The sequence below is a fragment of the Pseudorca crassidens genome, chromosome 2, assembly GCF_039906515.1.
Source record: "Pseudorca crassidens isolate mPseCra1 chromosome 2, mPseCra1.hap1, whole genome shotgun sequence".
Taxonomy (NCBI): domain Eukaryota; kingdom Metazoa; phylum Chordata; class Mammalia; order Artiodactyla; family Delphinidae; genus Pseudorca; species Pseudorca crassidens.
The window spans coordinates 167,731,820-167,745,784 of record NC_090297.1 but is presented as its reverse complement, the minus strand read 5'-3'; the positions used below and the strand labels follow the sequence as shown (position 1 = coordinate 167,745,784).

The window sequence follows — 13,965 nt, the reverse complement described above, 5'->3', positions numbered from 1 at the left end:
TTGCAGGGTATTTTAAAATCTTACAAGAAAGAACAACAACAACAAAAATTGCAAAAGTTAGAGTTATTGTCTTCTTTGATCTCAACAGTGAGGAAGACAATCTTTGTAAACAAACAGATTCTAAACCCTAGGACAGAAAGATCATTGATTAGAGACCTATCCATAAAAGTAAATTATTTACCTCATTCTTTGTTGTTTCTACTTTGGTCTTTTCCTTTGACCCAGATGTTGGCATTTCCTTCGTATGCCCATCAGGAATGTATATCAGAATGCATGGAGCTTCTATGCAACTATATGGACTAAAAAGAAAATGAAGGGACAAAAAACTTTGAACAAAATTATCTGAACAGCAATTAAAATTGAATTCCTAGATTAATTCAATGGCACTGTTAATACTTTTCAAGGTATAAGTAAATAGTCCATTCTCTTATTCAAATCAGTCTCTTCAGAGTAGTTTAAAAACAATATATAAAAATTGACAGTGCTAACCATAAACTTTCATGGATATGAAAATGCTAAGTCCAGGACAAAGTTACATCTACTCTGGCCACCAGAAATGGCATTAGTGGATGTTCATGGTCTCACTCTTGACTTAAAAGAAATGCATCTACATACCATACCTAATCTGCTTATGAGCAGAAGAATTTCTGTAAAACATTTATTTTCTAAGAATTTCTCAATTCTAAAGGGTACAGTCATTAGCAAAATCCACTGCCCTTGAGACTACTCATAAGCAAAATATTTTTTTGAATTTTGTGGCAAAGGCCACAGAGTAAAAATAAGTGAGAGACTTTAGTAACAACAGAATCCTATACATCTCTTCAGTATTTCTGAATATGGCCTTATTGAAACATAATTCACATACCAAAATATCCACCCTTTGAAAGTACACTATTCCCTGGTTACATAAAATTGTGCAACCATCACCACTATCTAAGTTTAAAACATTCTCATCACCCTAAAAAGAATCTTTGTACCCTTTATCTATCACTTGCCAGTCTCCCATGCCTCTGGTCCCTAGCAACCACTAATCTAACTTTGTTTGTATGAATTTGTCTATTCTGGACATTTCATATAAATGAAATCGTACAATACGTGGTCTGTTGTGACTAGCTTACTTCACTTAGCATAATGCTTACAAGGTTCATGCATGTTATAGCATGAATCAGCGCTTCACTTTTTTTTATGGCTGAACGATATTCCCTTGTATGGATACACCACCTTTTGTTTATCCATTCATCAGTTGTTGGACATTTGGGTTGTTTGTACCTTTTGTCTATTACGCATGATGCTGCTATGAGCATTCATGTACAAATTTTTGTGTGAACATATGTTATTACTTTCCTTGTGTATATATATAAAAGTGGAAATGCTAGGTCAAATGATAACACCATATTTAACTTTTTGAGGAACTGCCACTTTGTTTTCCAAAGTAACTACATCATTTTACAATCCTATTAGCAATGTATGAGGGTTCCAATTTCTCCACATCCTCAACACTTGTTACTGCCTGCCTTCTTGATTACAGCCATCCAAGGGGATATGGAATGATATCTCACTGTGGTCTTGATTTGCATTTTCCTAATAACTAATAATATTGAGCATCTATTCATGTGCTTATTGACCACTTGTATATCTGCTTTGGAGAATGTCTTTGTCCGTTTTTAACTGTCTTTTTATTATCAAGTTGTAAGGATTCTTTATTTATTCTGCATACAAGTCCTTTATCAGATACATGTGCAAATATTTTTCTCTCATTCTGTGGACTGTCTTTTCACTTTCCTGATGGTGTCCTCTGAAGCACAAAAATTTTTGATATAGTCCAATTCATGTATATTTTCGTTGGTTGCTTATGCTTTAGGTGTTATATTTAAGAAAGCACTGCTAAGATTACAAAGACTTAAACTTATGTTTTCCTTTAGGAGTTTTATAGTTTAGCTCTTACATTTAGGTCTTTGATCCATATTTGAGTTAATTTTTATACATGGTATGAGGTAGGGGTTCATTCACTCTTGCACGTGGTTGCTGATACAGCACCATTTGTCGAAACGTTTAACAATCTTTCAGAATAAACTGAGAGCCTACTCTCTTCTGGGCATGACTCTAGTTGGTACCATCACTACCACTACCACCACCACCACCACCACCACCACCACCATCGCTAAATATTTAACAAGGGCTTTAATAAGTACTGGACACTGTGCATGCTGTTTACACACATGGTCTTATTTGACTAACGGCAACGTGATACTAAGATGAACATGAAAAAAGTATCTGCCCTTAATGAATTTCCAGTGGTGGAAACAAGATAGATAGATAGACAGACAGACAGAAAGATAGATACAACAGCATGTGATAAATATTCTAAAGAGGAAAGTGCTCGCTGCAATGGGGACACATAGGTTGGGTGCCTATCCAGATTAGAGGAATACAAGAAAGCTCTGGAAGAAGTAACATTTGAAAGGTTACCCAGATGAAGAAAAAGCAGCACGGCAATTCCAGGAAAAAGCAAGAAGTTCAAAGGTAGCTGATGACTTTGGAAAGCCCCAAGCAGTGCAGTATCTTGAACAGAAGGGAGGAAGAGGTCAGCTACAACACAGATGGCTCAGGTGGGTCGAGAGGCCATTACACGGAAACTCTTGCATGCCAAACTAAGAAGTTTAGATTTTCCTCTGAAGCTAACAAGAATTATTAAGCAGGGGAGGATAATGTGATAAAATTGTTACTCTGAAAGTTTTAGACCGGGGGCCATATGAAAAGTGGATCAGAAAAGTGCAAAACTGGAAGGAAGAGACTACTTTAGAAACTGTTTTGGCAATCAAGGAAGAAATGCTAAGGGCCTGAAACAAAGGCAGAGCAGTAGAAGCACAGAGATGAACTAGGCAAGCAGTACAAACAGCAAGGTTTACTGATTAGAATGGGGGATGAAGGAGAAGAACTGAGGAGAGATGGTAACTAGGATCTTGAATTTTGAAGTTTGAGGTACTTGAAAGTTATCTATTCAGAGATGTCTAAAAGGCATTAATTAGATTCACAAGTCTGGAGCTCAGGAGTGAGGTCTGATCACAAAGTTAAAGAGATGCAATAAAAAACAGCAAAGACAAAAAAAAGAAACGCGAACAAAAATTCAGAGACTGAAAGTTCTCCTAGTAATTCTATTACTTCGTGGTTTAAAAAAAACACAAACATTTGTTATAATCCTCTAACTGTACCTGCTGTACTATTTGTATTCTACAATATATCTAATTAAAGTACACTATAAAGAAAAGCTGCCTGTGATAAACCATAATGGAAAAGAATATGAAAATGTATATATATATGTGCAACTGAGTCACTCTGCTGTACAGCGGTAATTAATACAACACTGTAAATCAACTATACTTCAATAAAAAATAAATTTAGAAGAAAAAAGAAAAGGTAATAGCTATAATGTTTATCCAAAGATAACACTGAAATTTTTTTCTTTTTACTTGGACCATGTGAAGATGAATGGTTTAGTTCTAGAAATAAAATTTGTTATTATGCTGTTTCAAAGTTAAAGTTTGTTACAATGATGTCTGAAATAGTAAATACAGAAGAACAAATGAAACCAAACAGAGAATTGTCTGGTACAGTATTTTAGTGGAAGTTCAATCTTTAAAATATTATTCACTATAAGAATTTTAAGCATTTTCATTTAAATGTTCAGTTACACTGATTTACCTAATGGGTTCATAAGGTTGATCACATATGAAGAAGCCTCTTCTCTGGAGTTGTATAATGTCTCCTTTTTTCAAATCCTTAAGGCAGGGATCCCCCAGCATTAATTCTTCATGCTGTAAAGATGGTATAAGACCAAAATACACTTTCTTGAACATCAGAGCACTAAAAACAACCCTAAAATGCAAGCAGCTTTTCCAGTAGCTGCAACAGGATATGTTAAAAACTTTACTACTTAAGTACATGCAGTAAAACAGTGAAATATTAAAATAAATAACAATTATTCATTATATTTCTAAAAGTTAACATTTATATACTGATGGGCTTCATGAACCTTTTAACTAACTTGATTGGTGTCCCTGCAGATATAAAGAAATTTCCCACTATAAATATGAAGTACAATACAAGAAGCACACAGACCTAGCTGAAAGGCACGCTGGCGCAGCACTAAAGCACAAGGGTTCTAGAGCCAGGAGGCCTGGGTTTGAACCCCAGCTCTACGCCTTATTGCCTGTCCTCAAGCAACTTACTGAACCTCACTGTGCCTCGGTTTCTAGAATTTATAAAATGGGAACAGTATTCTTTTATATCATTTTTAACAAAATTCTAGAAATCTTTTCCATTTTATCTGAGGAAACAAATACTTAAAACTAATTTTAAAAATTCTAAAGAAAAGGTTATACTGATACAACAGAGCAAGATGAAACAGGGTTTCTTTCAGGAGGCTACCTTACTGTTCTTGTTGACATACTGCTTAAAGTCCTCGTCTTTTCCCAGTACGGGCTTTGTGATCAAGTGCTCGTAAGTGACACAGATTGCTGGGACAGGAAGAGCACGTTCCGTCTCGGCAAGCCATGTGATCTTAGTGGTTTTCTTATAGTCTTTGTTCTCCAAATTCAATTTTGCATCAAGAGATACAATTTTTCCTTCTGCATTTCTAAAAATAAGATAGGAAAGTGTTTTCAGAAAACAAACTTTAACTGCCACAAATGCACTATTTTGTTCTGTACCTGTAATAAATGGATAGGGAATTTTCTTTGGAAAAATTTCAAATAAAACATTTATTTGAGTTTCTATAGGTGCCAGACATTAATTGGTTAAGAGATGAATGAAGTAGAGTCCCTGCTATCAAGATACTAATATGTGGACAGATCCCCCATACATCTGATGAAGAACATGAACATATTTATGAATTTTAAAGTCACCTGGACTAAACATTAAAAAATCTAAAATACTGTATTTTCAGAACATTTATCAATTACTTGACATCATATGTAATGACACGACAACTGATATTTCAGAGTTTACTAAATTAATCTTAGCATACTATGTCCCATTTGTGTAATCATAAGAACTGGTTAAAAAAAAAAAGAACTGGTAAGTGTAGCACACTATAATAACTGGAAAGTTCATATTCAGCACAAAACGATTAAATTTAAAGTAGATTTTAGTGTCCATCAACAGAGTAATGGATAAAAAAGATGTGGTACATATATACAATGGAATATTAGCCATAAAAAGGAACAAAAGTGGGTCATTTGTAGAGACGTGGATGGACCTAGAGACTGTCATATAGAGTGAAGTAAGTCAGAAAGAGAAAAACAAATATCGTATATTAACCCATACATGTGGAATCTAGAAAAATGGTATAGAGGACCATATTCGCAAAGCAGAAACAGAGACACAGACGTAGAGAACAAAAGTATGGATACCAAGGGGGAAAGGGGTGGGGCGGGAGGAATTAGGAGACTGGGACTGACACACATACACTACTGATACTAGGTATAAAATAGACAACTGATGGGAACATACTGTATAACATAGGGAACTCTACTTAATGCCCTGTGGTGTCCTAAATGGGAGGGAAAGCCAAAAGGGAGAGGATATATGTATATGTACAGCTGATTCATTTTGCTGTGCAGCAGAAGCTAACACAACATTGTAAAGCAACTGTACTCCAATAAAAATTAATAAAAAAAATTTAAAAATAAAAAATAAAGTAGACTTTAGGATATACAGAATGTTATACATACAATTTCTGTCCAAAGGATCTCTCCACCATGCAATCGCATTCTGAGAATTAGATGATAAAAGGGGGGCCGGGCCTAAAGCATTAGAATTATTTTTTATATCTACATGCTGTCGTTTTCAACATCACAAGCAATATCCTAATACCCTATTAATGTAATGAAACATATATGGAAAAAAACCTTAATGTGTCCAGAATTTGCAGCATCTATGCCTGGGTAGATGTACCAGCCAGCACCATCAATGGGTCTGAATTAGGTAATTTTTAATAAATGAATAAACATAAAAGACTTTCCTTCCATATTTATTTGAAAACAAACAAAAAGTTCTTACCTGTGTATTTTAGTAATGTTGATGTTGCCCCAATTTATAAATGTAACCGTCTCACCCTCTGACAACGTCTCTGCGTCAGCACCTTCAATGAAAACTTTAGGACTATACCAGACGGGTTTCAAGCCAACATCAGGATTCTGATTTAAAAAAAAAAAAAAAAAAAAAGAGAATGCTGGTTGAAACAACAACTATTGAACCCAGTATGAAATTTATACATTCATTCATTTTATTCCTTAACAAAAACAGAAGTCATCTGTATTAGTCTGATTCCCAGCTCTGTGACCCTGGGTCAGACACCTGACCAATAATGTACTGGAGTCAGATGAGGGTGGTCTGCCCTGAGATTACTGCCAGCCTAAAACAATCATTCTTTGTTTTTAGAGCTAAGACAGTATTTGTCTCACAGTGTCCCTCCAACCAGAATCTGCTTTGCTAGCCTCAAAAATCTCACTGCTTTTGCAGCAAAGGAGAAAATAAAGTCATTCCTCATCAGTGGCTGTGGAACGTCACTATAGGAACAGACGTCATCTTAGCAGGAAATGGTAGATGTTTCACATTTTAGGAGACAAATTTTAAAGACAGTAGCATACACGTACAGAAAGATGAATTTTCTGCCTTTTCAGTATATATTACATGAAGAAGAAAAAGAGATCCGGAAAATAAAAAGAATGCTATATTTGTTAATTTTCAGATTTTTGTTTGACTGAAATCTAAAGAAAAAAAAGTGTAAGAAGATCCTTTGAATAAATGTTAAATAACACGCATTCAATAATTGTTCACTGAATGCACCAATGCACTTGAAAAAAGTCAGTATGTTGCAACAACTTATACTATGCTGGGCTCAGAACAGAATACTGACAGGCTAAATATAGAACACTTTGTGAGGGAAAGGATAATGAAAATTCCACAGAGCAAACTGAGCAATCCAGTCATCATTTAAAGTGTTTCTTAATCAATTAGTTATTTAACTATTACTTATTCTTTATTATTACAAATAAGCACCCTTAAAAGTTTTATTCTCACCGTTCAAATTTTAAAACATTAAGCTTCACATTTAAGCTGACTGTAGTGGGCGATATGATACATCAGAAACCACCATTCACCTGGTTGAACCCATCAGATGCAAGATAAAGGCAACGGTAAAGCCAAATCGATCTCACACTCACTCTCTCTCTCTCACACACACACACACACACACACACACACACACACACAGACTCTCTCTCCCCAAGTCTTATTAGGGGAACCCTTAAAATAAGTCTTCCAAATTAAAAAGAAGCTAATGTCATACAGAGAAAGGCAATCATAGGCTACCACTTAAAACATTTATAGCTGTTCATGAAACATCACCTTACACCTGAGTAAGTCTATGAACATAACATAGTTATGAGTAAGGTTATGAATATATTAGTCTATTAGTATATGAGTGAGTTAGTCTATGGACGTAAGCTTCATTGGATAATAAAGATATTAACAGACAACTCACAAAGCTGGAACAAAAGGATCTATTTTTTCTTCAAGACTATGAACCTAGCAGTTATAACCGTGTGAGACAACAAACATGGCTTAACTAAGAAGAACTCCCTGCTACCTGTATTTAAGATTTATATTCCGAATTCAGATAGACAGATATCATTGTCACTTCACTGATATTTTCTAAAACAGAGCCAATGGCAGCATGATAGACTCTGGACTCAAGCTGTGATTCAATACTATTAGGTCAAATGTTTTGGCTTAAAGGCAACAGCGAATAACCCAGCTAATAACCCAGCTAATAGAGAATGCACCTCAGCTTTCACACAGAGATAAGAGCACGGATTATATAATACCTCCAAGAAGAAATAAATTCTTATTATACACTAATATGCTATCTCCACAAAATAAAAAATAGGCACCGAGTGTAACAGTTCTGTGGGATGTGCTGTGGATAGTAACACCGCTAGAATAAATTTCTTCAGTAAGAAATCCACAAAAACATTTACTTCCATTAGTATCAAATTCTTAAACAGCTCATACAATTCAACATCAAAAAAACAAACAATTCAATTTAAAAATGGACAGAAGTGAACAGACGTTTTGCCAGAGGAAATGCAGATGGCCAACAGGCATATGAAAAGATGCTTAACATCGATAATCATCAGAGAAATGCAAACCAAAACCACAATGAGATATTGTAACCTTGCACCTGTCAGACGGCTATCATCAAAAAGAACACAAATAACAAATGCTGGCGAGGATGTGGAGAGAAGAGAACCCTTGTGCACTGTTGGCGGGAATGTAAATTGGTGCAGCCACTGTGGAAAATGGCATGGAGGTTTCTCCAAAAACTAAACATAAAAGTACCATAAGACTCAGCAATTCCACTCCTGGGTATATATCCGAGAAAAACAAAAACACTAATTCGAAAAGATACATGCACCCCAATGTGCATAGCAGCATTGCTTACAATTGCCAAGATATGGAAGCAACCGAAGAGTCCACCAACAGATAAATGGACAAAGACGTGGTGTGTACACACACACACACACACACACACACACACACACACACACAAACACACACACACACACACACACACACACACACACTGGAATACTCAGCCATAAAAAAGAATGAGATTTGCAGCAACATGGATGGACTTGGGAGGCATTATGCTAAGTGAAATAAGTCAGACAGAGAAAGACAAATACTATATGATATGACTTACATGTGGAATCTAAAAAATACAACAAACTAGTGAATATAACATATATATATATGTATATATATATACATACACATATATATACATATATATACATACATATACATACATATACATACATATACATACACATACATATATACATATATACATACATATATATACATATATGTATATACATATATACATATATATGTGTGTGTATATATATATATATAACATACATATATATATATATATATATATATATATATATATAACAAAAAGAAGCAGACTCACAGATACAGAGAACAAACTAGTGGTTACCAGCTGGGGAGAGGTGGGGGACAGGACAATATAGGGGTGAGGGGTGGTAAGTACAACAAATGGGTATAAGATAAGCTCAAGGATGTACAACACGGAGAATATAGCCAATATTTTGTAATAACTGTAAACAGAAAGTAACCTTTAAAAACTGTATAAAAAATTGAAAAAAAATTTTTTTTAATCAGTATGAAATCCTGACAAATAATGCTGGATCAAAAATGGTCCCCAGGGCTTCCCTGGTGGCGCAGTAGTTGAGAATCCACCTGCCGATGCAGGGGACACGGGTTTGTGCCCCGGTCCGGGAAGACCCCACATGCCGCGGAGCGGCTGGGCCCATGAGCCATGGCCGCTGAGCCTGCGCTCCGCAATGGGAGAGGCCACAACAGTGAGAGGCCTGCGTACCGCAAAAAAAAAAAAAAAAAAAAATGGTCCCCAATCATGCTATTGCCACCAAAGTACATTTTTCCCTTTGATTATTCTGCTCCTTTAACAGAGAGAACAACATTGGTGAAACCGGAGAGTGACCTTCGGGTGTCTGGCTACTTCTTTCATCTCCTCCTGGGCCTCAGGGATGTCCACCGGGATCACCTCTTTCTTCAGTAACGCGACGTATCGTGGAGCCACCGGGTCAATAACCTGCAACAAAGGCGTCCCTGTGTTAGAACATTCAGAGATTTTTTAGAACTTCATCAATAAAATAAGTAATAGCACAGGAATAACAACTGGCATTCTTTGTTACTGCATTTACTAATTTTTTGGTTTACCAGCTAACTCTTCTCTAACATTTAGCTGTCAAGTAGAAAAAAGAAAAACAATCATAAACAAAGACTGCATGAAGGATTTAGAGTTCCCTTCCAAGAGTAACTACTGACAAGTGAAAAGAAACCAATAGTTAAAGCATATTAGAAATATTCCGAAAGTAATTTTTAACTATGATATTAGAAAGGAAAATTATCCTGTGGGGTTATGTAACAATCCTACAGGTAAATGTGATACTCCATTTTGTATTGTTGGAGAAGACTGTTTTGAAGGAATATAGAAATATGTGTTTTAGTATCATTTTCTATAAGCAGTGTTAGGCAACACACCACCATCAAAAGCAGAACAGCATTAGGTCACTATAATAAGGCAATTCTATAGAGTAAAAGTAAACAAGTATTTCTACTGGTCTGCATGCTATATATATATATACACACGTATATAGGGACCACTGTGTTCCCAAGGGCCTGGCACATGCAGGTAGTCAACACATATTTACAGGTTAACTGAATGAATGGTAGTACTCATTACATTCTAACCTACTCTACCTCCAAAACAGAAGCAGCACCCCCTTCTGGATCCGATGTATCTTTCTCATTTCACTATTCAATTTAAAATTATCCATGATGACCAATCACAACAGCAGTATTTAGATACTAAATAAAGCATTTGGAAGAAAAATGTAGACAGAAGCAAGTGCGGAGTCAAATAGCTAAGTAAAGTAATGAAAGTCATTTTCTTCCCATTAGAAGGATGCAGGAAATAGTGGTATGGCTAATTAAACCTGGCTGTGCCTTTTGGTTTATATTGGGTTTTTGTTGCTATTGTTTGGCTGGTATTTTGTTGTTGTTGTTTGCTTTGAGAGTATTTCTCAGAAACTGTGAATGAACTTAGAGAAGAAACCATGCTCAGAGGGTCAGTCAGAAACGTCTGAAAAGCCATCTAACTTCCCCTTGATTGCTACTCCTTACCTGCTTATATTTCATGCCAGTACTAAATCAGCACCAGCCCCCCTCTAAACTTACTGTTTCATTCTTTCCTTCCCTGAGGTTTAAAAGTCATTCTTACTGGTTAAGGGTTCCTTCTTTCAGCTTCTACTGGGTTAGAATGATCACAGATTTAATTTGTGACTACTCAGTTTAGTATTTAAGCCAGTAAGATACAATTTCTTCTTTTAAAGAAGCTAAAACTAGACGATCCAACCTGAGAAACTTACTTCAGTTCACTGCAGCTCAGTTTCCTCAACTGACAAAGAGAGCAGAAGACTGTTTCTCACACTTGACTAATTACAATGATCCCTTAGGGCACTGGCTGGCACAGAGTTTCATGCCACTTAACCCTGAACGACAACGATTCTAATCGTCTTAAGTAAAGTCTGGAAATCTTTTTTTTTTTTTTTTTTTTTTTTGCGGTACGCGGGCCTCTCCCTGCTGTGGCCTCTCCCATTGTGGAGCACAGGCTCCGGACGCGCAGGCTCAGCGGCCATGGCTCACGGGCCCAGCCGCTCCGCGGCATGTGGGATCTTCCCGGACCGGGGCACGAACCCGTGTCCCCTGCATCAGCAGGTGGACTCCCAACCACTGCGCCACCAGGGAAGCCCTGGAAATCTATTTTTAAACAAGCATTCCGTAGGATGGTTAGGATCAGACAAGTTTGGGAAATCTTGGATTAAAAGATTTGTCTTTTTCAGTTCTAAAATTGTACAATTCTCAAAATCTCTGGACCAGTGGTTTTAAATTACTCCAAAAGGTCCAGAGACTCTTCTTCTGAAGCTGAGGGTTCTGCTCTGAGACAACGGTATCAAGAAAATGTATGATATTAAATGTCAAGTCCCCAGAGTTTTCCCCAGTCAGTTCCAAAACCCTGGCAGTCAGACCTTCACACTTCTGGCAACTTGACTGAAAGAATCTCCTCTGGAAAAACTGCCTAGTCCAAGAGATGAGATGTAAGGTTACTGACGCTGAGGCTTTTCAATTAACCGGCCAGCCAGACCATCTTACTGTGAGGCACAGCTGACAAGCCCAATCTTTTTCTCAGGGCTTCCAATCCCTCTCTCAGTCCCCTGTGTTAAAGATGAGCAGATAACCAAGGCTCACCAGATGTCTGAGAAATGCCTTTAATATCAAAGAAAAAACAAAATAAACAACCTGGAGGAAAGACATAAGAAAAAATACCATTGATTATATTATAACCATGAAATAGGAACAGGAAGTTATTCTGAAAATTCAAAGCACAAACGAGAAATCTTGGAAATATGACAGCATAAATGAAAAACTCAACAGAAGTTGAGAAGATAGGGCTGAGTACATCTACCAGAAAGTAGAGCCAAAAGATGAGATGGAAAATGAGAGAAAACAAAATTAGAGCAACAGTCCAGGAAATCCAACATGTGCTCAAGAAACGTTCCACAGAGGAGAAAGACAACATAGTTGAGAAAAAAACAAAGAAACAGAAGGAACTTAGGAACATTTCCCAGAACTGACGGAATGAGTTTCCAATCTGGAAGCCACATGTTCTTCCAATGGATATGAATGAAAACAGACCCACCCCAAGGCACATCACTGTGAAATTTCAAAGTGAAGAAGCTGTTCATATGAAAGTCTCAAAAATCTTCATCCCATGCTCCCCTTCTCAGGGAGCTACCAGAGGATATAGTATAGCAAAGCAAAAAGGCAATAAAAAGAGAAGGAAGATCCAAGAACCGGATGATCCATCACAGAAGAAAAGCAAAGGGAATTCCCAGGATGATGAGGAAGATTGACCTGGGAGCACAGCTGGGCTTCAGAAGTTAACAGGCCTCTCATCTAGATCAGATGTGAGCAGCAGGAAGGCCCCGGCAGAGACGTCTCTAACGTGAAACTGAAATACCTGAGGCATGTGAACATTTTGGCAGGAAATTTAGATAACTTGCGCAGAGTCTGAGATGGAATTAGAAAATTAAACAAACGAGGGAAACAGAACAAAACAATTAGCCACAAGAAAGCCAACGAGTTATGAGAAAAAATAGGAGACCTAAATCCTCCTCTTCCATTGTGAAAAGTAAACTGATGATGCCTAAAGCAAACAAACAAACAAAAAATCAAGAAGAAGCAAAACACACATCTCATTTAGAGATATGGGCAATAAATACCAAAAAAATTATCTAGAAGAGCTGAAAGTGATTTATCTAGCGAGAGAAAATGGAAGGAAAGAAGACAGGGGAATATGCTGTTCATTTAACAGACCCTATAGAATTATCGGCCTGTAGTGAAATGTATTTCTTATATTTGAACTAAATGTACACGGATTATTAATGAAAAGTATTCCAATGTTAACTCTGCCTATAAGTTTTGAATGTATTTATTAGTAACTGCAGCAACAGAGCGAACCAATTAATAATTCCATTATGTATCCAAAAACTGACTAAACACAAAAGACAAAATAAATTCAAGACACATGCGAGACAAGCAACTATTTTTTGAGGCAAGGCATCAGCACAATCAAGCAGCAATACAAAGAAAAAGAATTTACAGAACACAATCACAGAAACCATAGTTTAAAACATGGCACTTCAATGATTTGCCTTATTATAGTGTCTAAGCATCTGCTTCCAATTAACAATGTCAATATGCAGTATTCCTCATTTGACTTTTATTTAAGACACAGCTTTTTTTTTTTTTAAGCTAGATTCAATAAGACACAGGGATTATAATTAACGAACCTTCAATACAATTCAATGAAATCTGTAACTTTAAAACTCTATGTCCTCTCAGTAAACAAGGGAACAGTAGAATGGAGTTAGCCAAATCTTCCCTTTGCCACTAAGAAAACTAGAGGACATGTTTTTTTAAACTAGGAATAATGCATTTCAGTGGGTCTGTATAAGCAAGTCTCATATAAATGTGATTGTGCTTCAAAGCTGTATAACATCTCAGGTTATAACATGTAAGATGCTAAAAGCTATGTGCTAAGTAAGGCAAATAAAAGCATTAAGTAATACCTTCTTACAGAGAGCTCGCAGCTTGAAAGCAGAAAAATGAAATGCAAAGTGTTCAAAAAAGATTTAAGGAAAAAACTGTTACCATTCCCCATAACTCCAAGTTTGTTTTAATCATTGTTCTTGTTTGGTATAGTTTATAGGCTTAATGCACTTTATA

General features: G+C 36.4%; 1 protein-coding gene across 2 annotated transcripts in view; it reads right to left on the bottom strand.

Annotated features, from left to right (window-relative positions):
* EPRS1 (glutamyl-prolyl-tRNA synthetase 1) overlaps positions 1 to 13,965 on the bottom strand; it is a 68,522-nt gene that overhangs the window by 33,777 nt on the left and 20,780 nt on the right. The window contains exons 13-18 of one of the 2 annotated variants that reach the window (XM_067729721.1): positions 13,809 to 13,829; positions 9,596 to 9,706; positions 6,061 to 6,197; positions 4,429 to 4,636; positions 3,703 to 3,815; positions 182 to 299 (exon numbers count right to left, since the gene is read on the bottom strand). In XM_067729721.1, the coding sequence (XP_067585822.1) occupies positions 182 to 299; positions 3,703 to 3,815; positions 4,429 to 4,636; positions 6,061 to 6,197; positions 9,596 to 9,706; positions 13,809 to 13,829 (708 nt within the window). The remainder of the gene's footprint in view (positions 1 to 181; positions 300 to 3,702; positions 3,816 to 4,428; positions 4,637 to 6,060; positions 6,198 to 9,595; positions 9,707 to 13,808; positions 13,830 to 13,965) is intronic. The other variant, XM_067729722.1, reaches the window with a different exon arrangement.